At 46.4% G+C, this 26,388-nt stretch overlaps 1 protein-coding gene across 1 annotated transcript in view; it reads right to left on the reverse strand.

The window, feature by feature from the left end:
* Positions 1 to 26,388, reverse strand: part of LOC311220889 (rapamycin-insensitive companion of mTOR-like) — a 226,998-nt gene that overhangs the window by 155,325 nt on the left and 45,285 nt on the right. Inside the window, exon 4 of the mRNA XM_084304520.1 lies at positions 9,714 to 9,778. Coding sequence (XP_084160646.1) covers positions 9,714 to 9,778 — 65 coding nt within the window. The remainder of the gene's footprint in view (positions 1 to 9,713; positions 9,779 to 26,388) is intronic.

A 26,388-nucleotide genomic window follows, 5' to 3' on the forward strand; every position in this document is an offset into this window, starting at 1 on the left:
GAGTGGCGCGGCAGTTCGCACAGGCAGGGCGGGCAGGGAGGGCAGAGCGTTACCCCCTGCCCATACGAACAACTCCTCTAAGGGCGGTCTACCGCTAGCTAGGCTGCAATGGTCTCCACCAGGCACAGTGCTCTCTCTAGAAAGTCTGTACACACCCAGACTGACTGTCCGCTCAAAAATGCAGCAGTTCAGGTCTCTGGATGCAGGGAGTGTCTGAGCCTTTTGCTGCCATCTGTGGGAGGCAGAGAGACTGTGTGTGTGAGGTGCAAGCAGGTGGATGACCTGGTCCGCCTGGTGCCAGAACTCAAGGAGGAGGTGGAGAGGTTGAGGGCTATCAGGGAGTGTGAGCGGGAGACAGACTGGTAGAGCAACTCCCTGCAGGGCCTGAAGGAGAGCTACGGTGGTGAGACACCCCAAATGGGGGTGGACCCCCTCCCCTGTCGCTGTCGGGCAGAGGCAGGGGACCTAGGAGTTGAGGAGGAATGGAGACAGGTCTCTGCTCGACATTGCAGGCGATGCCCCCCCTACCGGCCCCACCTTCCCAGGTGCCCTTACACAACAGATTTGAGGCCCTGGAGCTTGACAGACCGGTAGGTGAGTATGAGGTAGAAAGTGTACCCAGGAGGATGCCTAGGGCGAGGAAGTCAACTCCATGCCTTAGGACTGCCTCCACCAAGAAAGAAAGGAGGGTGACTGTTGTAGGCGAATCCCTTCTCAGGGGAACAGAGGGCCCTATTTGTCGGCCTGACCCTACCCGTAGGGAAGTCTGCTGCCTCCCTGGGGCCAGGGTCAGGGACATTGCCAGAAAGCTTCCCAACCTGGTTTGTCCCTCTGACTATTATCCTCTTTTGATAGTCCAGGCTGGCAGTGATGACACTGAAGAGAGAAGCCTGAAGGCTATCAAACAGGACTTTAGGGGACTGGCACGGTTAGTGGATGGAGCGGGAATACAGGTGGTGTTTTTGTCTATCCCTACGGTGGCAGGTAGGGGTACAGAGAGGACACGGAAAGCCCACCTGATAAACACATGGCTCAGAGGCTGGTGCCAACACAGACATTTTGTGGTGTTTTTTTTTGACAGTGGGGCACTTTACTTGGCACCCGGCCTGATGGCCACAGATGGGTCCCTATCTCTAAGGGGAAAACAGATCCTAGCCCAGGAGCTGGCGGGGCTCATTGAGAGGGCTTTAAACTAGGTAAGAAGGGGGATGGGGCTGAAGCAAGGATTGTTGGAGCTGTGCCAGGGGGAACAATGGCAAGGCTGGGAGATAAGGCAATGGCCCAGCTGAAGTGCATCTACACCAATGCACGCAGCATGGGTAACAAACGGGAGGAGCTGGAAGCCATCGTGCGGCAGGAAGGCTACGACTTGGTTGCCATCATGGAGATGTGGTGGGACCAGTCTCATGACTGGAGTGCTGCAATGCCTGGCTATAGGCTCTTCAGAAGGGACAGGCAGCACAGAAGGGGTGGTGGTGTGGCTCTCTATATTAGAGAGTGTTTTGATGTTGTGGAACTTGAGGCTGGGAATGAGAAGGTTGAGTCCCTATGGGTTACGATCGGCGGGAAGTCCCTATGGGTTATGATCGGTTGGCAATACATGCTTGCCAACAAGGCAAGCATGTATTGGACTTCCAGTGGGCCGACTTTGAGCTGTTCAGTACACTGGTTGGCAGAGTCCCTTGGGAGGCGGTTCTGAAGGGCAGAGGAGTCCAGGAAGGCTGGGCGCTCTTCAAGAAGGAAATCTTAATGGCACAGGAGCGGTCTGTCCCCACGTGCCCAAAGACGAGCCGGCATGGAAGAAGACCGGCCTGGCTGAACAGAGAATTGTGACTTGAGCTTAGGAGAAAAAAGAGGGTTTATAATCTTTGGAAAAGTGGACAGGCCACTAGGGAGGACTATAAGGATGTTGCGAGGCTGTGCAGGGACAAAATTAGGAAGACCAAAGCTCATCTGGAGCTCAAACTGGCTACTGCCATCAAAGACAACAAAAAATGTTTTTACAAATACATCAATGCATAACGGAGGACTAAGGAAAATCTCCATTCTTTTTTAGATGTGAGGGGAAACTTAGTTACAAGAGATGAGGAAAAGGCAGAGGTGCTTAATGCCTTCTTTGCCTCAGTCTTTAGCGGCAAAACCAGTTGTTCTCTGGATACCCAGTAGCCTGAACTGGTGTAAGGGGATGGGGAGCAGAATGTGGCCCTTACTATCCATGAGGAAATGGTTGGTGACAAGCTATGGCACTTGGATGTATGCAAGTCGATGGGGCCAGATGGGATCCACCTGAGAATGCTGAGAGAACTGGCGGAGGAGCTGGCCAAGCTGCTTACCATCATTTATCAACAGTCCTGGCGATCGGGGGATGTCCCAGTCGACTGGCGGCTGGCAAACGTGACGCCCATCTACAAGAAGTGTTAGAGGGTAGACCTGGGGAACTATAGGCCTGTCAGTTTGACCTCAGTGCCAGGGAAGCTCATGGAGCAGATCCTCCTGAGAGTCATCACGCAGCACTTGCAGGGCAAGCAGGTGATCAGGCCCAGTCAGCATGGGTTTATGAAAGGCAGGTCCTGCTTGACGAACCTGATCTCCTTCTATGACAAAGTGACGCGCTGGGTGGATGAGGGAAAGGCTGTGGATGTGGTCTACCTTGACTTCAGTAAGGCTTTTGACACTGTTTCCCACAGCATTCTCCTCAAGAAACTGGCTGCTCGTGGCTTGGACTGGCGTACGCTTTGTTGGGTTAAAAAATGGCTGGATAGCCAGGCCCAAAGAGTTGCGGTGAATGGAGTCAAGTCCAGTTGGAGGCCGGTCACTAATGGAGTCCCCCAGGGCTCGGTACTGGGGCCAGTCCTCTTTAATATCTTTATCGATGATCTGGACGAGGGCATCGAGTGCACCCTCAGTAAGTTTGCAGATGAAGTTAGGTGCGTGTGTCCATCTGCTTGAGGGTAGGAAAGCTCTGCAGGAGGATCTGGATAGGCTGCACCGATGGGCTGAGGTCAACTGCATGAAGTTCAACAAGGCCAAGTGCCGGGTCCTGCACCTGGGGCGGAATAACCCCAAGCAGAGCTACAGGCTGGGAGATGAGTGGTTAGAAAGCTGCCATGCAGAGAAGGACCTGGGAGTATTGGTGGATAGTCGGCTGAATATGAGCCAGCAGTGTGCTCAGGTGGCCAAGAAGGCCAACAGCATCCTGGCTTGTATAAGAAGCAGTGTGGCCAGCAGGGTTAGGGAAGTGATTGTCCCCCTGTACTCGGCTCTGCTGAGGCCGCATCTCGAGTACTGTGTTCAGTTTTGGGCCTCTCACTACAAGAAGGGCATCAAGGTGCTCGAGCGAGTCCAGAGAACAAGTCTTATGAGGAGCGTCTGAGGGAGCTGGGTTTGTTCAGCCTGGAGAAGAGGAGGCTCAGGGGCGACCTTATTGCTCTCTACAGGTACCTTAAAGGAGGCTGTAGCGAGGTGGGGGTTGGTCCATTTTCCCACGTACCTGGTGACAGGACGAGGGGGAAGGGGCTAACATTGCGCCAGGGGTGTTTTAGGTTGGATATTAGGAAGAACTTCTTTACTGAGATGATTGTGAGGCATTGGAATGGGCTGCCCAGGGAAGTGGTGGAGTCACCATCCCCAGAGGTCTTTAGAAAACGTTTAGATGTAGAGCTTAGGGATATGGTTTAGTGGGGACTGTTAGCGTTAGGTCAGAGGTTGGACTCGATGATCTTGAGGTCTCTTCCAACCTAGAAATTCTGTGATTCTGTGATTCTGTGACCTGCATGAGAGATCCAGTTTTTAGGAATAAAATGGCAGGATGGACGTCACCAAGTCCCAATGGATGTGATCAACAAAATAACTGCTGTCTCCACCGACTAGCAAAAAGGAAACAAACTTTCCCAGGCGTCATGGGGTTTTGGAGAATACACATTCCAAATTACAGTCTGTTTGTCAGCCCGCTCTATCAAGTGACCCGTAAGAAAAATAATTTCAAATGGGGCCCTGAGCAACGACAACTTTGAACAAATTAAGCGGGAAATAGTTCATACAGTATCACTTGGGCCAGTTTGAACAGGACCAGATGTAAAGAATGTGCTCTACACCGCAGCCGGGGAGAATGGCCCAACTTGTAGCTTCTGGCAGAAAGGGCCTTGGGAAACTCGAGGTCGACTCCTAGGGTTTTGGAGCTGCGGATACAGAGGATATGAGGCCCGCTATACTCCAACTGAAAAGGAGATATTGGCCGCATATGAAGGAGTTCGATCTGCTTCAGAAGTGATCGGTACTGCACCACAGCTTCTCCTAGCACCCTGACTGCTGGTACTAGGCTGGGTGTTCAAAGAAAGGGTCCCCTCTACACATCATGCAACTGATGCTATGTCGAGTAAGTGGGTTGCACTGATCACACAGCGGATTCGAATAGGAAATGCCAGTCGCCCAGGAATCTTGGAATGATCATGGACTTGCCAGAGGGCAGGGATTTCAGAATATCACCAGAGGAGGAGGTGATGTATTCTGAAGAAGCCCAGCTGTACCAGAAAATGAGAAGCAATATGCCCTGTTCACTGATGGGTCCTGTCGTATTGTGGGAAAGCATTGGAAGTGGAAGGCTGCTGTATGGAGTCCTACGCGACAAGTTGCAGAAGATGCTGAAGGAGTGTCGTGGTTCCACTCGAGTGGGCAACCGAGCTCCACCACAGCCGCTCTCTCACTCCCCCTCCTCAAAGAGGAATGGGGAGAAAATATGATGAAAGGGGCTCAAAGGTTAAGATAAGGACAAGAAGATCACGCAGTAATTATTGTAACAGGCCAAACAGACTCGGCATAGGGAGATAGTAAGATTTATTGCTTATTACTAACAAGCTAGAGAAGTGAGAAACAAAGGAAAGAAACCAAAAGCACCTTCCCCCCCCCATCCACCCTCTTCCACCTCCTCCTCCCGAGTGGCGCAGGGGAACGGGGGAATGGGGGTTATGGTCAGTCTACAGCACTTCTCTGCCACTCCTTCTCGGTCACTCTCGTCCCCTGTGCTGTGGGGTCCCACCCACGGGATACAGTCCTTGATGAACTGATCCGGCGTGGGCTTCCCACAGGCAGAAGCTCTTCCAGAACTGCTCCAGATATGGGTCCGTACCACGGGGTCCATCCCTCAGGAGAAAACTGCTCCAACCTGGGTCCCCCATGGGCAGCAGCTCCTGCCAGGTCACCTGCTCCTGCATGGTCTCCTCTCCACAGGCTACAGGTCCAGCCTGGAATCTGCTCAGGCAGGGGTCTTTCACAGGCGGCAGCCTCCGTTGGTGCAGGGCCACCTGCTCCATCGTGGTCTCCTCCACGGGCTTCAGCGTGGAACCCTGCTCCACCATGGTAGTCCATGGGCTGCAGGGGGACATCCTGCTTCACCATGGTCCTCACCAAAGGCCGCAGGGGACTTCTGCTCCGGCGCCTGGAGCACCTCTCCCCATCCTCCTTCACTGACCTTGGCACCTGCGAGGCTTTTCCTCACTCCTCTCACTCTCCCAGCTGCTGTGTGGTGCAGCATTTTTTTTTCCCTGTCTTAAATATGCTCTCACAGAGGCGCAAAACAACATTGCTTATTGGCTCGGCTCTCGTCAGCAGTGGGGCCCTTACCAAACATGGGGCAGCTTCTCGATCCTTCTCACAGAAACCACCGCTATGGCCCCTTGCTACCAAAACCTTGCCACATAAACCCACTACAAGGAGAAGGTGAATCGGGTCAGTTTACAGTAGTAAAAGCCGTCCATCTGGCTTTAGATATTGCTGAATGAGAAAAGTGGCCAGTTCTCTATCTCTATACTGTACTCACACTATTCATTCTCTATACACCCCCAGCCCCCCCCCCACCCCCCCCCCCCCCCCCCCGTTGGGGTGGTTAAAGGAATGGAAGCAGAACTGGCAACAGAGGGAAACCCATCTGGGCTGCTGCACTGTGGCAAGATATTGCCACCTGCATAGAGAACCTGGTTGTAAAGGTGTGGTGGTTTTACTCAAGTGGGCAGCCAAGTTCCACCACGGCTGCTCTCTGACTCCCCCTCCTCGAAGGGGAAGAAAATATGATGCAAAGGGCTCAAGGGTTGAGATAAGGACGGGGAGATCGCTCAACAAATATCCTGACGGGCAAAACACACTCAGCATAGGGAGATAGTAAGATTTATTGCCTATTACTAACAAGCTAGAGAAGTAAGAAACAAAGGAAAGAAATGAAAAACGCCTTCCCCCGATCCTCTCTTTTCCACCTCCTCCCCCCTCTTTCTGTTTCTGCTGTCATCATTCTCTGTAACTGGAGGGTTAGAGGAAAACACCACCTGTGCTCCTGATCCCTTAACCAGTTGTCTCAAGGCCCTGAAGTCTCTCCTGATTGCCCTTGGACTTCTTGTTGAAACTTCATTGCTGCCTACCTGAAAAATCAATAATGGCTAATAATCTGAGGGACGCACCAGTGAAGGAAGCTTTCTCTTCACATTTCTAACCTGGGCCCCAGGGAGGCAGCAAACTTCCCTATGAAGTGGGTCCAGTCTGTATATTGGGCCTTCTGTTCCCTTTAGAAGGGAGTCTCCAATGACAGCAATTTGTCTGTTTGTTTTTTTTTTTTTTTGTTGGGAATTGTTTTGATGCAGGGCATAGGCCGACTTGACCTTGGTGACATCTCCAAGCCAGACGAACCATATTTCTCAGTATTGTTTGCTTCCACTTGCAGAGCCTCATACCTATTGCACAAAGGCACCTGGGAAGGTGGGGTAGTCACTGAGGAGATGGGCCTGCTGCGCTGGGCAGGAACTTGTTGACATTGCCCCTTACCCATTAGGTCACTGTGTGCAGCCAGGTGGAGAGAGGATAGGGAATCCTCCATCTTGTGTATCCCTTCTGCCTGCTGGACCTGTCTCAGGGAAGTCAGGGAGTGATTCCAGTAGTCTATCTCCATCTCTGACTCCCTGATACTCCTCAACCTACTCACCTCTTCCCAGAGTTCTGTCACTAAGCAGAGGAGTCCCTCTACTGGAGCGCACCTCTCACAGGTGTGCTCACTACTGGCATCCTGTGCTGGTATAAGAGTAGGGCACACTCTGTAGGTAGCAGCATGTTCATCTGTCCATCGTCCACACACCCCCCGAGCTCTGTCTGGGAAGCTGCATCAGTTATAGTGGGTGACAAACTCCAAAAGGCTGTGATCTACTGCTGGGTGGATACCATTGTTCCCTGGTCAAGGTAGCCAAGCTTCAGCGCCCTCCCTGCACCCTCTCACACAAACTGATGCACAAACTGCAACACCACACCCTGACTGACATGCCACACCGTTTGCTTGCCCTGTTCACCGCACTCCCTAGGGGCTGCCTTTGTACGTGTTTGTATGTGTGCATATATGCATATAAAAATTGTTTCCCATTTACATATACAGAGGGATCATTGGACTGACCCAAGTAACATCACTAACCAAGATCACTTACCTGTTAGCTATCTTTCTATTATTATTGAGAAGCCTTTTCTGGCATTTTGCTTCTTATGGTGCTATTTTTCTTTACTTGTTTGGTAAGAATAACATTTTTATTTTTCTTATCAATATCTAATTGTGTTTGGATTAGCAGATCTTTCTGCAAGCTTTTTACTATAAAAAGGAACACTAGTATTTGTATAGCCTTTTAAGACTTGCATTTTAAAATATAAAGAACTCTTAAGTGATATCTATTATCATAAAACACTACAATAGTTTAGATAGAGATCAGATGATAAATTACAGCAAAATATGCATTCACAATAATATACTACTCACAAAAATATACTACTTAAAAAATGTTTGGCTCTATCACTGAAAGTCAGTTCTATTTAAGAAAACAAAACGAAAATTTCAAGTAAAATTTGTGTAAAGTAATTAGATTTTCTAAGCTTGCTTTCCTAAATCAGAAGATTAAATTGAAAGAACAGAAAATCATATTAAATAATAGATCTTATTTTTTTCTACCAGCAATACTGAGCCTCAGGACCAATTCACCAATGTCTGTGCAAAAAACACAGGACTTCAGGAAACAGGCATGTAGTAACTTTTGACTGTCAGAAATGGAGACAAAATAAACTTCAATTTCATAGAATCATAGAATATCCTGAGTTGGAAGGGACCCATTAGGATCATCAAGTCCAAATCCTGGCTCCACAACGGTCTACCCAAAAATTCAGACCATGTGTTTGAGAGCATAGTCCAAACGCTTCTTAAATTCTGACAGGCTTGGTGCAGTGACTACTTCCCTGGGGAGCCTGTTCCAGTGTGCGACCACTCTCAGTGAAGAACCTTTTCCTGATATCCAACCTGAACCTCCCCTGTTGCAGCTTGATTCCATTCCCTCACGTCCTATCGCTCATCACCAGAGAAAATAGATTGGCGCCTGCCCCTCCACTCCCCCTGGCAAGGAAGCTGTAGACCGTGATGAGGTCTCCTCTCAGCCTCCTCTTCTCAAGGCTGAACAGGCCTCAGTCGCTCCTCATATGTCTTCCCCTCTAGGCCCTTCACCATCTTTGTAGCCCTCCTCTGGACACTCTCCAACAGTTTAATGTCCTTTTTGTACTGTGGTGCCCAGAACTGCACACAGTACTCGAGGTGAGGCCGCACCAGCGCAGAGTAGAGCAGGACAATCACCTCCCTCGACCGACCAGCCATGCCGTGCTTGATGCATCCCAGGGTACGGTTGGCCCTCCTGGCTGCCTGGGCACACTGCTGGCTCATATTCAACTTGCTGTCAACCACAACCCCCAGATCCCTCTCTTCTAGGCTGCTCTCCAGCATCTCGTCACCCAGTCTGTATGTATAGCCAGGGTTGCCCCGTCCCAGGTGCAGGACCCGGCACTTGCTCTTATTAAACTTCATGTGGTTGGTGATCGCCCAGCTCTCCAATCTGTCCAGATCTCTCTGCAAGGCCTTTCCACCCTCATCAGGGTCAACAACTCCTCCCAGTTTAGTGTTGTCAGCAAATTTACTCAAAACACCTCCTAGTCCTACATCCAAATCGTTTATGAAAACACTGAAGAGGACTGGCCCTAAAATGGAGCCTTGGGGGACCCCACTGGTGACTGGCCACCAGCCTGATGTAGCTCCATTTACTATAACCCTTTGAGCCCTGCCTGTCAGCCAATTGTTCACCCATTGTATGATGTTTTTATCTAGCTGTACACTGGACATTTTGTCCAGTATTATCCTATGAGAAACTGTATTGAAAGCTTTGCTGAAATCCAAAAAGATTACATCAACTGGCTTCCCCTGATCGACTAGATGGGTGATTTGAAAATATAAACAGTGTTTTAATTTTAGCAGCAAGGAAAGTGGCACTACAAAGTATATGTATAAACATAACAAATGAACATAAGTTCATCTTTAAATCTTAGTTCTACGTTAAGAGAACGTTCCAAATTCTTTAAGAGTACATTTTTTGTACAAGTCCTTTCTGCAAGTACTGAGATATTTAGAGGTATTTTTACATTTCTGAGAAAATATAATGAAGAAATCCACACTAACTTGGAGTTTTTACCCCCTTTCCATGAAAGTGTATAATGTATTCCTGATTTTATTCATTAAAATATTAGTAAGGTATACATTTGCATTATGACATTTTAAACACATTGCAACTACAAAATACTAGTTCCAAAAGTACAAATAAAGTTGATTTAATTGCACCTAGAACAATGAAAGTACCGTAGTATTAATGTTCCTTACTACTTACCATATTATGATGCTGTCATACGTAAAACCTAGGATTTCTTCAGCATGGCCAGTATTACAAAGAAGCTGAAAATTAAAAAAAAAAAAAAGAAAATAACAGCATCTATTACTTATAACTCTTTAAAAATGACTATTTAAAACAAGATACTTGGTAATGCTTTCAAAGTAACACAAGGAATTTCATTCATTGAAAGGGGAAGTGTGCGAACTTCAGACTTTCCTGAAAATGTTTGCTGCTGATATTCCATTCTCATATACACCAGACACACAAGCCTTTGGCCTCTCTTAGTAGAGAAAAGCTTATACAACTGTTTAAGCTGCCTAGTGACTGATTTTTCAAGTCTATTTTCAAAAGCTATACTTCAGATTGCTCTTCTTGCTGCCTTTAGGATCTTGTTGGAAGAAGCACTAGTTGGGCAACCAGTACCTGAGCAGAGATGAAAAAGACTCAAGTCAATGCATGTAAAACATGTGCATTCAAAAAGACAGCTTGTATAAAAGTTTTGAAGCAAAGGTCCACTAGTGGTCCACTGTCACGTTTCACCACGACAGCTGAGGCACAGAAAAAAATGAGAAGGAATTGCAAATGGTAAGTGACCCATGGCTGACATTCAGCCTGACCTGCCATTGATTCAGTGGGATTTGTGTTTTTATTGTACCACAGAAAATCAGTGCAAAGGTTGAATTTACACCCATAAACTGTAGCAACTTCTGAACATTTCAACCTCATCTGTCAGTTTTGAGCACAAGACTGAAGATTTAAAGTACAGTTTTTAAGTCCAAAACCAATCTCAAAAAGAACAGTCTAGTGCATGCAAATGTTTTAATCTCTTAAGAAAAGGAAAATAGAATCTTCTTTAAGAAGAGCTAATGCTGTTCTCTTTTGCAAGAATGCCAAAGAAGTTCCTAGTCATCTCATTTACTATCCCCACCTAAAATAATAAATACTTAATTATTAGGTCCAAATCCCAGAGAACTTTTTCAAGCACTTCCAAAAACTCAAGTGACTTATACTGACTGCAATAGATTTGCCCTTTTTCCTCTTCTTTCGAAAGAGGTGTGCATTCAATTCTAAGCCAATGCAGAATTAGCAGTTTATCCTCAGTGAGGATAAGCTCAGCAGGTGTACAACTAGTGAATACCACTGTTCTGAAATTATTTAAATATATCAAACACTATACCCATTTATTATTAAACTCATTTTATTAGCATGATGGTTCAAATTCAAACTATATTTAGGTTTATGTTCAACAAGTACAAATTATTCCAAGGATCACATTACATTTTAAGAAATTATTTTTTAAACTGCGAGAAAAACACGCAGTGATAAGGCTGAAATCCAAAGTTGTTAGTGAGATAAATTATTTGAGCCCAAATATGGAGTTGATCTAAGTCAATTTAATAATTTCCTTGAAATATTTTGGATTTTCTATTTTTCTTAGCAGTGGCTATAAGCAAATATGACTACAAAACATAAGGAAATATTATACAATATTTCCCCATAAATTTCAATTTTAAGTGATAATAAAACTAGGCAATCACATGCATTAACTGATTATGACAGCATGTTGAATCCTACTATCAATCTATTTTTACAACATGTTGTTGCACTGCCTAAGGCCACCACTGCTGCTTTAGCATTTCTATTGACATTTTATGAACTGTTAAATTGGCTGGCATAGTGTAAGCAAAACAGTGTGAGAAGAGAGTGAGTAAAAACAGCTCAGTGTTCAGTTTCAGACTAACTGTTCATCAATAGCTGCTTAGGCTCATCATTTATACATCTAAACCTCTCCCCATTATTCTACCCCAGATACAAATGAGAAATCCTAATTTAACATACATCAGACCATCTTCAACAGCCTTTTTCCTACTTAAAAAAGAATTCTGACACATGAAAAAATATTTCTGAGAAAGTAAAAGATAAACAATAAAGGTTTACAAAGTAGCTGCAGTTCAGCAACAGCTGACATCATGTGCAAATATTTCAAGCCCAAAGCAGAAAATCAAGTCTAATATTATACTTTTAAACTATATAACTGACAAACATTTTTGCATTAACTTAGTTGTACATAGATTAGACATGTATCCTCTAATTAAGAGATGTTAGAAGACTGTTTACCAAGAACTTGGAAGCTTTTCAGAGCAACTTGCCCCCCCTCCAGTCACCAACATATTGAAGGGGTGAAGAGTAGAGAAGAGCTCATTCAGTTTTGTGAGCAATGGTCTGAAACTCTTTTCTGATATTTGTGTGTATATTTACAGGTGGTAAACGACCACCTAAGTAGAAGTGAACTAAAAATTGAACTAAAAATTAACCCTTACAAACACTCATCCATATACTTTGTACTGGGAAGAATTTTTAGCACTGCTTGTCATCATTGCTCAAAATTGATGAAAATCAAAACCTTGCTTTTACAAAATAAATTATAAGCAAATGGAACAATAAGGTAAATTCTGTTTAAGAGAGAAAAAGTTTACACAGGAAAGGAAGTAAGTTGACAATGTCTCCTATCCTTATTCAAGTGACATTCATAACTAGATTCATTTAAAAGGTATATTATGCAAAACTCTTACATAAAAACATGCTTATTTTCTCATTTTAGTTTAGCCCTTCCAAGAACATCCAATTTTATTTATTTTCCTTACTGCAATGTTTTTCCACCATTAATTCTTCACTAACTTTGCTAACTCCAACAACACATAAATAGATAAAAACCTCATGTAACTTACGCAACTTGCTTACTGCACCTATCAGGCTTTCCCCCCCCCCCCCGCCGTGTGTTCAACATGCCAAAGTTATCTCTCTTTTTGTACCTGCTAATGGTTCTGTCCCACTAAGTCCAAAACACTGGCATGAAAATAACTGCACTTAATGCTAATTTTCTAATGGTTTCATGGATCACAGTCTCATAATACATGTATGTCCTTACTGACATGCAGTCTTGTTTAATGTGCAAAGGAAACTATAATTACAAATGCAGAGATTTTATTCAGAAAGCAGTTGACAAGATGAAACATGGCAAATTACTGGTCCTGATAAAGGACTGTCATTTCAGGTACTCTCATACCTTTCAAAGGGATGAGATTTTGTTTTTTAATTCCATAAATTAGAACAGGTGCAGCTGCCATGCATACAACAGTAGCCTGTGGATAAAGGTCAGATCCAGAAGTGCCACTACATTTCCCGTATCATCTGGAATACAAGCGCACTTCTGAAGCAAGAATCCCATCATTGCACTTACCACACTTTGTTTTGTTTCAGTGCTCCTGAGATGAAACTAAAGCAGAAGATGTGCGGGTGCGAGACCCTCCGATTAACGGCGCGGGGAAGCAAGTGATCGACTCAATATGAGTGGTAATACAAGCTTCAACTTTATTGCGCAGATATCCGTATATTTATACACACAGCGATAATTATGCCTACTGGTCACTATCCTATTGGCTAAGCCTAGAGGTGTTGAAAAGATACTGTTCCTCCTACTTGTGGTTACAGCACATAAGCTACTCCCTCATCTTCCCAGGCCTCAGATCCACCTGTTTATCTCTCTCTCAAGGACAGACTACTCCTTGCATATTTTCACAAGAATGCTTCTCATCCGGCCTACTCCATGGCTATAAACTCTGCATTTTCTTTGCCTTGCTTGTACAATTCCTCTAGGGACCCGTGCCCTTGCTCTTTGAGCCATTCTTCAACAATTCCCCCTTTTTCTTTTTGTCCAAGCAAGACCCCATTTGTCATCTTTGTTACCCCTTTCATAATACAATGATAAACTATCTTGACAACAATGATTAACAGCAGTATAATAAGCAGCAATCTCAAACCCTCCTTAATAAGGGATACAAGCCAAGGGGAAAGGTCACCAAACAGGGATTTCAACCAGGTATCAAACGGGTTAACATTCACTCATATTCTATTCACATGTTCTTTTAGCCAATCCAACCTTTTATAGATTGACTCACTATGATCTGACAAATTAAAACAGCACATTCCTTCAAAGTCCTCGCAACCGTGTCCTTGGGCCAGCAGCAAGAAATCAATGGCTGTCCAATTCTGCAGCACTGAGTGTCATAGACTGTCCATATCATCCATCATTTGAGAGAGGATGTCAGTAGTTGCACTGAACTGTTTCACTGTCCAGCATGCCAACTTTTCTATTTGTGTCAGCACCCACGCGGCTGCCACCCCTGGAGTGAAAAAGGAGGCAAATATTCGTGCGGTTGCTGACCATAATTCAACATCATCTTTACAGTCAGGTGTTAGACCGTGAGTGTATCTTTTCGCTGTACTGGACATCGTCTTGGAGATATTCAGCCAGTCCTGGTGGCAAGGTGCAAATAATCGCAATCAACCAAGGTAGCAGGGACCTCCGTACGCATTTGCTGGTATCCCCTGCCATGCTCGGTCTCCACAAATTGTCATCCATTCCATGAAGGCCCACACAATGGCCGATAGTTCCAGTGTTTGTAGAGTATCTCCCAATGTGGCTGGCTGTAGTTGTTGTGATCTGGCGGCGTCTGACTCCAGATGGGCTGCATCGCAGGCGGGACAGGTGTTGGGATCGTGGGTGGCGGTGCCGTCTCGTGGTGGGCCGGTAGAGTGGGGTTGGAATATTGCACGGGCTGCCCTCATGCTCTCTAGGCATATCTCCGGCCCTAACTGAACCTGCATATCCACCGATGCAAATCTCCTAACCCCCATTAATTGCTCGGTAGTTACGTATTCTAAATGATCTCCCGGTGGTCGGGGTGTGTGAGCACCGATATCACATATGCGTTGCCAATGAGCCTGCCATAGCAGCTGGCCAGATTGTGTCATAATCATTCTTACAATAGTTTTGATGTCCTCGGGACATAAAATACTGCTGCCCCAAATATAATTAAGCGGCTGCTTGGTCGGCTCACTATGCAACCCACTCTCGTTTACTGTGGCTCTCAGCTGGGATAGTAGTTTCCAGTCAAGCAGGGTGTGAGCTCCCTGCAGACCCGCAGACCCCTGCCCATAAGTTACTGGGAAAGCCTGATCAGTGAGCGGGCTCAGCAATTCAAAGTCCTGAGCGTCTGCCGCCTCTCTGGCTATCGCCTGCCAATTAACCCTTTCTATCCCCTGTGGGGAAGGCTTTGGCAGTGGCTTAGTGGGAGCCTTACGGCTCTCCTTGGGTGTATCCTCTTTCGGTTTAAAAATGAGTCGCACCACCACCTCCTCCTCGCTGTCAGAGACCCCGTTTTCTGCTCCTGAGACTTGTATCCCAATTTCAACCGTGGTCGGAAGGGGTGGCACCGTAGGCCATGTCTCCTGATCTGCGTCTGGGCTTTTATTAGGAGGGGGAGAGTGGTGACGCCCCGGGGGGCCCTGGCGACGGGTGCCGTGGCTTAACAGTTATCGGTCTCCCAGATGGTGGTATAGGCGAGTAATCGCCCCCCACTGAGAACAGCCCCTCTGATTCTCGGGGCTGACCTCCTAATTGCTGGGTAGCCACAGCTGCAACTTGCTGTTCTAACTTGTATCTTTTTAAACTATTAATAGTTTCCTGCCACGATTTCTTTAATTTTTTAACCATTTTATCATCATCTATAGCTAAATCCCTCAAGCAGTCCCCATAAGCTCTTCATTCTTCCACATCAAAGTATGATTCAGGGTTACAAAAAAACCCCTTTGCTACCCCAAAGGCTATAAACCCTGTAATATGCTTAACTCCTTCTACCCCTCGCTTTTCTAAAAAGCGTTGCAATAAGTTGAGGGCTACCTCTTAATCCATAGTGCCGGCCTTTTTTCTGCGTCTATCTGCGCCGCGTCTGTCCGCGATTTGTGCAGCTCCGTGTCTATCCACGCTGGTAGCCCTCCGGACCGTGCAGACCCCATTTTGGTCAGTCTAGGCAATCTTCTGCCCTCCGATTCACTGCTAATCGGTGCTTGTCCTCACTGCGCTTCTCGGTTCCATGTTGTCCCTGTTCGGGCGCCACTTGCGGGTGCGAAACCCTCCGATTTCGGTGCGGGGAAGCAAGTGATCGACTCAATATGAGTGGTAATACAAGCTTCAACTTTATTGCGCAGATATCCGTATATTTATACACACAGCTATAATTATGCCTACTGGTCACTATCCTATTGGCTAAGCCTAAAAGTGTTGCAAAAAATACTGTTTCTCCTACTTGCGGTTACAGCGCATAAGCTACTCCCTCATCTTCCCAGGCCTCAGATCCACCTGTTTATCTCTCTCTCAAGGACAGACTGCTCCTTGCATATTTTCACAAGAATGCTTCTCATCCAGCCTACTCCATGGCTATAAACTCTGCATTTTCTTTGCCTTGCTTGTACAATTCCTCTAGGGACCCGTGCCCTTGCTCTTTGAGCCATTCTTCAACAAAGATGTGTTCCAGTAACCCACGTTTCAACTGCTAAAAGGCATTTAGTTCGGGACTAGAGTTAGTCCAAAGTAACCTCTCTTTACCAAATACATACAGTACAGATATTAGCTCCTCAGTACCAGCTGTTTTCCTGTATACATATACTCCCACTGCACACACCCTCATTGACATATAGAGAAACTTGATCTTCTCTTGAAACTGTCATGAAACCTGAATGTATCTTTTAACTTTCCTCAATTTTAACCAGTATGGATACAAATTTCTAAATGTCATAGAAGTGTGCAATGGTACGTGTGTGCACGTATGTGAAACATCTCTCACAAATCACAGAACCATAGAATATCCTTAGATGGAAGGGACCCACCACAAGGATCATTAAGTCCAACTCCTGGCAAAGGTCTACCCAAAAATTCATACCATATGACTGAGAGCACAGTCCGAACACTTTTTAAACTCCAACAGGTTTGGTGCAGTGACTACTTCCCTGGGGAGCCTGTTCCAGTGTGCGACCACTCTCAGTGAAGAACTTTTTCCTGATGTCCAACCTGAACCTCCCCTGTCACAGCTTGATTCCATTCCCTCGGGTCCTATCGCTGGTGATTAAGGAGAATAGGTCAGTGCCTTCCCCTCCACTCCCCCTCACGAGGAAGCTGTAGACCACAATGAGGTCTCTCCTCAGCCTCCTCTTTTCCAGGCTGAACAGGCCAAGTGACCTCAGTCGCTCCTCATATGTCTTCCCCTCTAGGCCCCTCACTATCTTTGTAGCCCTTCTCTGGACACTCTCCAATAGTTTTACGTCCTTTTTGTACTGTGGTGCCCAGAACTGCACACAGTACTTGAGGTGAGGCTGCACCAGTGCAGAGTAGGGTGGGACAATCACTTAGGCTGAATAAACCAAGTGACTTCATCTGCTCCTCATATGAATTCCCCTCTAGACCGTACACTATCTTTGTAGCCCTCATTTGGACATTCTTTCATAGTTTTAAGTCCTTTTTGTACTGTGGTGCCTAAAACTGCACACAGTACTCGAGTTGAGGCTGCACCTCACTGAGCATAAAGTAGAGTGGGACAATCTCTTCCCTCAACCGGCTAGCAGTGCTGTGCTTTATGCACCCCAGGATAGGGTTGGCTCATTTGGCTGCCAGGGCACACTGTTTATTCATGTTCAAATTGACGTAAACCAAAATCCCCAGTTCCCTTTCTGTGGGACTGCTCTCCAGCCTCTCATCCCCCAGTCTGTACATATAGCCAGGGCTGCCCCTTCCCAGGAGCAGAATCTGGCACTTGTTCTTGAACTTCATATTGTTGGTGATTGCCCAGCTCTCTAATGTGTCAAGATCTCTCTGCAAGGCCTCTCCAGCCTCAATAGAGTCAACAGCTCCTCCCAATTTAGTATTAACTGCAAACTCACTCAAAACTCCTTCTAGTGATTTATGAAAACATTGAAAAGAATTGGCTCTAAAATGGAGCCCTCGGGAACCCTACTAGTGACTGGCTGCCAGCCTGATATAACACCATTTACTATAAGTCTTTGAGACCAAAAGTTTTTGATACAATGCTAAATGAACAGGAATAGCACAGAATCTTTGACCATATGATTTAACATTAGCACAAAATGATACTTTAAGCCAGACAGTGACTAATTTATAAGGTTTTTTTTTTGCATGTTTACTGTCAGCTGAGTTTTTTGTGCTACTTGGATGAATCATACCAATATAAGTAACACATCAACATGTCTTAGAAAGAGTAGCTCAAAACAACAAAACCACAGGAGTTACAAATTGAATGCAGACAGACTGTTCAAATTTATACTAGATAGAACAGTCACAGCAATTAATGGAATATCAAATTAGTTACATGACTAAAATACAATTATTACACTGTAATTTTAGAAATACAGTTTGAATAGCCATTGGTAATACTTATGAGGAGATTACTCAGTAGATTCTAGTCTCAAGAGAAGCCTTTACTGAAACTATAAACTCTGGATTTAGACCCATTTGCTCTCCAAGTTTGTAACACAGCTGAATGCCCCTAAGCACATGATCTGTTTCTATTTGCTACATATTTCATCAAGAGGTATCAAGTTTTAACCGCAGTGGTACAGGTACTGGGATCAATGTTAGTCAGCCAATACTGCATTCAGATTCTAAGCTACTGTGGTTTTCCAAAGGACGGATGTTGTGGTTTAACCCTGCTGGCAGCTAAGCACAACACAGCCGTTTGCTCCCCCCTCCCCCCTCCCTCTCTGGGATGGGGAAGAGAATCAGGAAAATGAAGCCTGTGGGTAAAGATATAGACAGTTTATTAGGACAGGAAAAAATAATAATAATGATAATAGTAATAATAATGTCTACAAACAAGTGATGCACAATGCAATTGCTCACCACTCGCTGACTGAGGCCCAGCCTATCCCCGAGCAGCCGGTCCCCCCACCCTGGCCAGCCCCCCCATATTAATTGTTCAGCATGACATCAGATGGTATGGAATACCCCTTTGGCCAGTTTGGGTCAGCTGTCCTGGGTCTGTCCCCTCCCAGCTCCTGCTGCACCCCTAGCCTGCCCGCTGGCAGGACAGAGCAAGAAGCTGAAAAATCCTTGGCTTGGTGTAAGCACTGCTCTGCAACAATTAAAACATCAGTGTGTTATCAACACTCTTCTCATCCTAAATCCAAAACATAGCACCCTACCAGCTACTAGGAGGAAAACTAACTCTATCCTAGCTGAAACCAGGACATATATCCACCCCTTATTCCATACCATTTATGTCATGCTCAGGTTACACCCTTTCCAATACATTCCAATTAATCACTGTTTTCATCTATGGTATATAGAATGTCCACTGAGTTTGCATAGTCCGTGACTGACTTCAGGCTCCATCTGTCACAGCAGTCTTTCAGGGCAGAAGAGATGGTGTGTGATATTGGATTGCCACATGCTGAAGCCCGTTCTCGTTCAATCACATCTCTGTGCTTGTCCATTTCTATCAAAATTCATTCGCTATTATCTGCATGGCTGTTACTGTAATACCATTAATAAGACATTGACATATAGCAATCATGGTAGTGATGACATATAGTATTATATAATAATTAATATAATACAATTCAACTCATGGGCCCAGTACTGAATCCCCTTGAGGTACACAAGGTACACTTTGCATTACCCACCAAGTGCATCCAGGTCCTTGAGCAAAAGCAATCCCATGAATGGGTTTGCCTTTTCCTGAGGCAGGAGTAGCCCAGACTGTCTTCCCCAGCATGTTTCTTACATGCACTACAGGAACTTTATCCCCTTCTACGGTACATAACAGGTTTGATTGGGCAGGTCTAAATCGGTTGGTAGATCCCCTAGTATTGACTAACCAGGTGGCCTTTGCTAAATGTGTATCCCAATGGTTGAATACCCCAGCACACATTGCATTCAGTGTAGTCTTTAACAGTCCACTGTATCGCTCAGCTTTCCCAGAGGCTTCTGCATGATAGGGAATATGATACACCCACTTAATACCATGCTCTTTGGCCCAAGTGTCTATAAGGTTGTTTCGGAAATGAGTTCCATTGTCTGACTCTATTCTTTCTGGGGTGCCATGTCGCCATAGGACTTGCTTTTCAAGGCCCAGGATAGTGTTCCTGGCAGTGGCATGAGGCACAGGATATGTTTCCAGCCATCCGGTGGTTGCTTCCACCATTGTAATTACGTGGCGCTTGCCATTGCGAGTTTGAGGGAGTGTGATGTACTCAGTCTGCCAGGCCTCTCCATATTTATATTTCAGCCATCGTCCTCCATACCAAAGAGGCTTTGACCTTTTGGCTTGCTTGATTGCAGCACGTTTCACAGTCATGAATAACCTGTGCTATAGCGTCCATGGTCAGGTCCACCCCTCGATCACGAGCCCATCTGTATGTTGCATCTCTACCTGAGGTGTCATGGGCCAATCGGGCTATAAATAATTCACCTTTATGCTGCCAATCCAGGTCCACCTGAGCTACTTCAATCTTAGCAGCCTGATCCACCTGCTGGTTGTTTTGATGTTCTTCAGTAGCCCCATTCTTGGGCACATGAGCATCTACGTGGTGTACCTTTACAACCAGGTTCTCCACCTGAGCAGCAATATCTTGCCACAATGCAGCAGTCCAGATGGGTTTGCCCCTGCGCTGCCAGTTGCTTTGCTTCCATTGCTGTAACCACCCCCACAGGGCATTTGCTACCATCCATGAATCAGTACAGAGATAGAGAATTGGCCACTTTTCTCGTTCAGCAATGTCTAAAGCCAGCTGAATGGCCTTCACTTCTGCAAACTGACTCGGTTCACCTTTTCCCTCAGCAGCTTCTGCAACTCGTTGTGTAGGACTCCATACAGCAGCCTTCCACCTCCAATGCTTTCCCACAATACGACAGGACCCATCAGTGAACAGGGCATATTGCTTCTCATTTTCTGGTACAGCTGGGCTTCTTCAGAATACATCACCTCCTCCTCTGGTGATATTCTGAAATCCCTGCCCTCTGGCAAGTCCATGATCATTCCAAGATTCCTGGGCGACTGGCATTTCCTATTCGAATCCGCTGTGTGATCAGTGCAACCCACTTACTCGACATAGCATCAGTTGCATGATGTGTAGAGGGGACCCTTTCTTTGAACACCCAGCCTAGTACCAGCAGTCAGGGTGCTAGGAGAAGCTGTGGTGCAGTACCGATCACTTCTGAAGCAGATCAAACTCCTTCATATGCGGCCAATATCTCCTTTTCAGTTGGAGTATAGCGGGCCTCATATCCTCTGTATCCGCAGCTCCAAAACCCTAGGAGTCGACCTCGAGTTTCCCAAGGCCCTTTCTGCCAGAAGCTACAAGTTGGGCCATTCTCCCCGGCTGCGGTGTAGAGCACATTCTTTACATCTGGTCCTGTTCAAACTGGCCCAAGTGATACTGTATGAACTATTTCCCGCTTAATTTGTTCAAAGTTGTCATTGCTCAGGGCCCCATTTGAAATCATTCTTCTTACGGGTCACTTGATAGAGCGGGCTGACAAACAGACTGTAATTTGGAATGTGTATTCTCCAAAACCCCATGACGCCTGGGAAAGTTTGTTTCCTTTTTGCTAGTCAGTGGAGACAGCAGTTATTTTGTTGATCACATCCATTGGGACTTGACGACATCCATCTTGCCATTTTATTCCTAAAAACTGGATCTCTCGTGCAGGTCCTTTGACTTTATTTTGTTTTATGGCAAAACCGCCCTTCAGAAGGATTTGGACTATTTTCTTCCCTTTCTCAAAAACTTCCTCTGCTGTGTCACCCCACACAATAATGTCATCGATGTACTGCAGGTGTTCAGGAGCTTCCCCTTGTTCCAGCGCAGACTGGATCAGTCCATGGCAAATGCTAGGGCTGTGTTTCCACCCCTGGGGCAGCCGATTCCAAGGATATTGGACACCCCTCCAAGTGAAAGCAAACTGTGGCCTGCACTCTGCTGCTAAAGGGATGCAGAAAAATGCATTAGCGATATCAGTTGTGGCATACCACTTGGCTTCATTTGACTCTAGTTTGTTTTGGAGTTCTAGCATGTCCGGCAATGCATCACTCAGTGGTGGCATGACTTCGTTCAAGCCACGATAGTCCACTGTTAGTCTCCACTCACCATTAGACTTTCGCACTGGCCATATGGGACTATTGAAAGGTGAGTGAGTCTTACTGATCACTCGGTTCTCCAGGTGATGAATTAGATTATGGATGGGAATCAGGGAGTCTCGGTTGGTGCGATACTGCTGCCGGTGCACAGTTGTGGTAGTGATTGGTACCTGCTGTTCTTCAACCTTCAGCAACCCCACAACAGAAGGGTCCTCTGAGAGACCGGGCAAGGTAGACAATTTTGCTTAATGTCCTCTGTCTCTAAGGCAGCTATGCTGAAAGCCCACCGGAACCCTTTTGGGTCCTTGAAATATCCTCTTGTAAGGTAGTCTATGCCAAGGATACATGGGGCATCCGGGCCAGTCACAATACGGTGCTTTTCCCACTCATTCCCAGTCAGACTCACTTTAGTAGCCTCCAATACAGTTAACTGCTGGGATCCCCCCATCACCCCATAAATACAGATGGGTTCTGGCCCTTTATAGCTTGATGGCATTACAGTACATTGTTCACAGGTGTCTACTTAAGCCTTATACATCTGTGCGTCTGACGTGCCAGGCCATTGAATCCACACAGTCCCGTAAACCCGATTGTCCCTTTCCTCACCCTGTCTGGTGGCAGGGCCTCTCTAATCCTGGTCAGAATCTTCATTTCTGTGTCTGGAGGTCTGTCCGCTGGAAGTTGGAACAGCAAGCTTCTCAGAGAACCCCTTTTTTACAATTGTTTTTATTTGCAACTCACGTACCTATGTGTGTAGTGTTGAGGTAGATTTTCCATCCCATTTTCTCCTGTCCTCTCCATGGTAACGTAGGTAAAACCACAGGGTGGCACAGGGTGTGTACCCACCATATCGTCTTCCTTGCATAGATGGATGCTTACCCCTGATAACTGAGACACTGGTTTGTACAGGTGGGGAGGAAGATAAATTCTCTTCAAGTTGGTGGACGTCCAGAAAGTTTCTCCAAAGTATTCTCTTTTAGTTGGTGGAACTCTTGAGAAAGGTTCTCCACAGCCGAGACACAGGCCTGTAGGGAAGAGGTTAAATTTCTTTGTACTGCCGGAGTTGCTTAGCCACTTCATCCACTGTGGGTTCCTCATCCTCTTTCCAGGCCATTATTGCCAATGAGCTGGCATATGATGATGGTGCACTCCGTACAAACTTCCGCCACATGGGTCGTGTACACTTGACTTCATCTGGATCTGTGGATATTTGTTCGTTGTCTAGGTCTCTATAAATCACCTCCCGTACTGCTAATTCCCTCAGGTACTGGATTCCCTTCTCCATAGTGGTCCACTTGCCTGGTAGACATAAAAGTTCTTCCTTGAAGGGATACCTTTCCTTCACACCTGACAGGAGATGCCTCCAGAGGCTGTAGCCTGGTGCTCCATCTGCAATTGCTTTGTCAATGCCTGCATCTCCAGGAAGGGATCCCAGCCACCTGCCTTCCTTGCCCTCTAATTCTAGACTATTGGCTCTGGTGTCCCAGCACCGGAACAGCCAGGTGACAAGATGCTCACCTATGCAGTGACCAAAATCTTTTTGCACATCTTGTAGCTCACACTGGTATAGGGTTTGGGTAGTTACTGTTGTTTTTGCGACATCTTCATCTTCATCCTCCTGTTCCTCTGATGGCCTGGCCTAGTCTTCTCCATACCTAGTCTTAGCAGGAGTTTCTCTGCGTTCTAAACGATCTGAGTCTCTAAACCATTTTTTCAACTTGGCTCCAGGGCAACTTGCACTTATACAGCTCGTTTCTCTGATCCAGTCATAGTGTCTCAGTGTCTGCCACAGGGGTTGGTACAAACAGGGCCCGCCACAGGGGTTGGAAAAACCGCTGACCCTGTCACAGGGGTTGGAGAGGCTGCAGGGGCTGGAGCAGCCGCAGGGGCTGGAGTGGCTTCAGCGGCTGCAGTGGCCATAGGGTCCATCGTAGGGGTTGGAGTGGCTGCATGGGTTGGAGTGGCCTTTGGGCCTGTCACAGGACTTGGAGTGGCTGCAGGGTCTGTCACTAGTGGCATTGATTGCAGCTCGATAGGCATAGGCTAGACCCCAGCACATTGCAGTGATTTGTGTCTCTTTTGAACTGCCTGAGTGATGACACACCTTTTTCAAGTATTCTAGAAGTTTTTTAGGATTTTGCAGTTGTTCGGGGTGAATTTCCAGAACACTGGAGGTGCCCGCTGCTCTAGATACATGCCCATATCCTCTCATACTCCCTGTTACTCATAACTATCCTGCCTCAGGGCAGATCTCTGGATGAGATTCCTCAGTAGCTGTTTAACTTTAAACAAAACCTGAAGCACATTCAGGAGACATAACAACAAGATCATGCTGGTCTGAGTATCCCAAGGATATTCAATATCTTGGAGAGCTATTGTAACAAGCTCGGAGGATAAGAGGGTGGTGAAGGAGGAAGGGAGAGTGATCAAGGAGGATAAGGGGGTGGTGAAGGAGAAAGGAAGAGTGATCGAGTAAGAAAAAATATCTTCCCGTTTCCCCTCCACAGATTGGCTCCCTGATGAAAAAAGGCAATAGGTGTAATTGCTAATAGTTTCCGAGATACGGTTTCCAAAGTATGGAGTCGACGACATTGCTGAGTACAAATACCAAGTTAGTCTCATGACCAGCAATTTTATCATGTCATAAGCCAGTGTTACACCGTACAGTAAACTAATGTTCTTAAACCAGCCCCCAGAAAGGATAAACAGCATGACAGGGAACACATACAGTAAGTAATGTGCTATATAACTCAATTTGTAAAACAGGCACAGCAGACCTGAGATCAAAGCGATCAATATTGTGATTAGCAACTATTAACAGGTCTAATACTTATACGAGTTTTCACACTCTGGTGCTATACCACCGTCTGGGAGACCGATAACTGTTAAGCCACGGCACCCGTCGCCAGGGCCCCCCGGGGCGTCACCACTCTCCCCCTCCTAATAAAAGCCCAGACGCAGATCAGGAGACATGGCCTATGGTGCCACCCCTTCCGACCACGGTTGAAATTGGGATACAAGTCTCAGGAGCAGAAAACGGGGTCTCTGACAGCGAGGAGGAGGTGGTGGTGCGACTCATTTTTAAACCGAAAGAGGATACACCCAAGGAGAGCCGTAAGGCTCCCACTAAGCCACTGCCAAAGCCTTCCCCACAGGGGATAGAAAGGGTTAATTGGCAGGCGATAGCCAGAGAGGCGGCAGACGCTCAGGACTTTGAATTGCTGAGCCCGCTCACTGATCAGGCTTTCCCAGTAACTTATGGGCAGGGGTCTGCGGGTCTGCAGGGAGCTCACACCCTGCTTGACTGGAAACTACTATCCCAGCTGAGAGCCACAGTAAACGAGAGTGGGTTGCATAGTGAGCCGACCAAGCAGCCGCTTAATTATATTTGGGGCAGCAGTATTTTATGTCCCGAGGACATCAAAACTATTGTAAGAATGATTATGACACAATCTGGCCAGCTGCTATGGCAGGCTCATTGGCAACGCATATGTGATATCGGTGCTCACACACCCCGACCACCGGGAGATCATTTAGAATACGTAACTACCGAGCAATTAATGGGGGTTAGGAGATTTGCATCGGTGGATATGCAGGTTCAGTTAGGGCCGGAGATATGCCTAGAGAGCATGAGGGCAGCCCGTGCAATATTCCAACCCCACTCTACCGGCCCACCACGAGACGGCACCGCCACCCACGATCCCAACACCTGTCCCGCCTGCGATGCAGCCCATCTGGAGTCAGACGCCGCCAGATCACAACAACTACAGCCAGCCACATTGGGAGATACTCTACAAACACTGGAACTATCGGCCATTGTGTGGGCCTTCATGGAATGGATGACAATTTGTGGAGACCGAGCATGGCAGGGGATACCAGCAAATGCGTACGGAGGTCCCTGCTACCTTGGTTGATTGCGATTATTTGCACCTTGCCACCAGGACTGGCTGAATATCTCCAAGACGATGTCCAGTACAGCGAAAAGATACACTCACGGTCTAACACCTGACTGTAAAGATGATGTTGAATTATGGTCAGCAACCGCACGAATATTTGCCTCCTTTTTCACTCCAGGGGTGGCAGCCGCGTGGGTGCTGACACAAATAGAAAAGTTGGCATGCTGGACAGTGAAACAGTTCAGTGCAACTACTGACATCCTCTCTCAAATGATGGATGATATGGACAGTCTATGACACTCAGTGCTGCAGAATTGGACAGCCATTGATTTCTTGCTGCTGGCCCAAGGACACGGTTGCGAGGACTTTGAAGGAATGTGCTGTTTTAATTTGTCAGATCATAGTGAGTCAATCTATAAAAGGTTGGATTGGCTAAAAGAACATGTGAATAGAATATGAGTGAATGTTAACCCGTTTGATACCTGGTTGAAATCCCTGTTTGGTGACCTTTCCCCTTGGCTTGTATCCCTTATTAAGGAGGGTTTGAGATTGCTGCTTATTATACTGCTGTTAATCATTGTTGTCAAGATAGTTTATCATTGTATTATGAAAGGGGTAACAAAGATGACAAATGGGGTCTTGCTTGGACAAAAAGAAAAAGGGGGAATTGTTGAAGAATGGCTCAAAGAGCAAGGGCACGGGTCCCTAGAGGAATTGTACAAGCAAGGCAAAGAAAATGCAGAGTTTATAGCCATGGAGTAGGCCGGATGAGAAGCATTCTTGTGA

The sequence above is a fragment of the Netta rufina genome (assembly GCF_964035555.1).
Source record: "Netta rufina genome assembly, chromosome: W".
In the NCBI taxonomy this organism is placed as follows: Eukaryota; Metazoa; Chordata; class Aves; order Anseriformes; family Anatidae; genus Netta; species Netta rufina.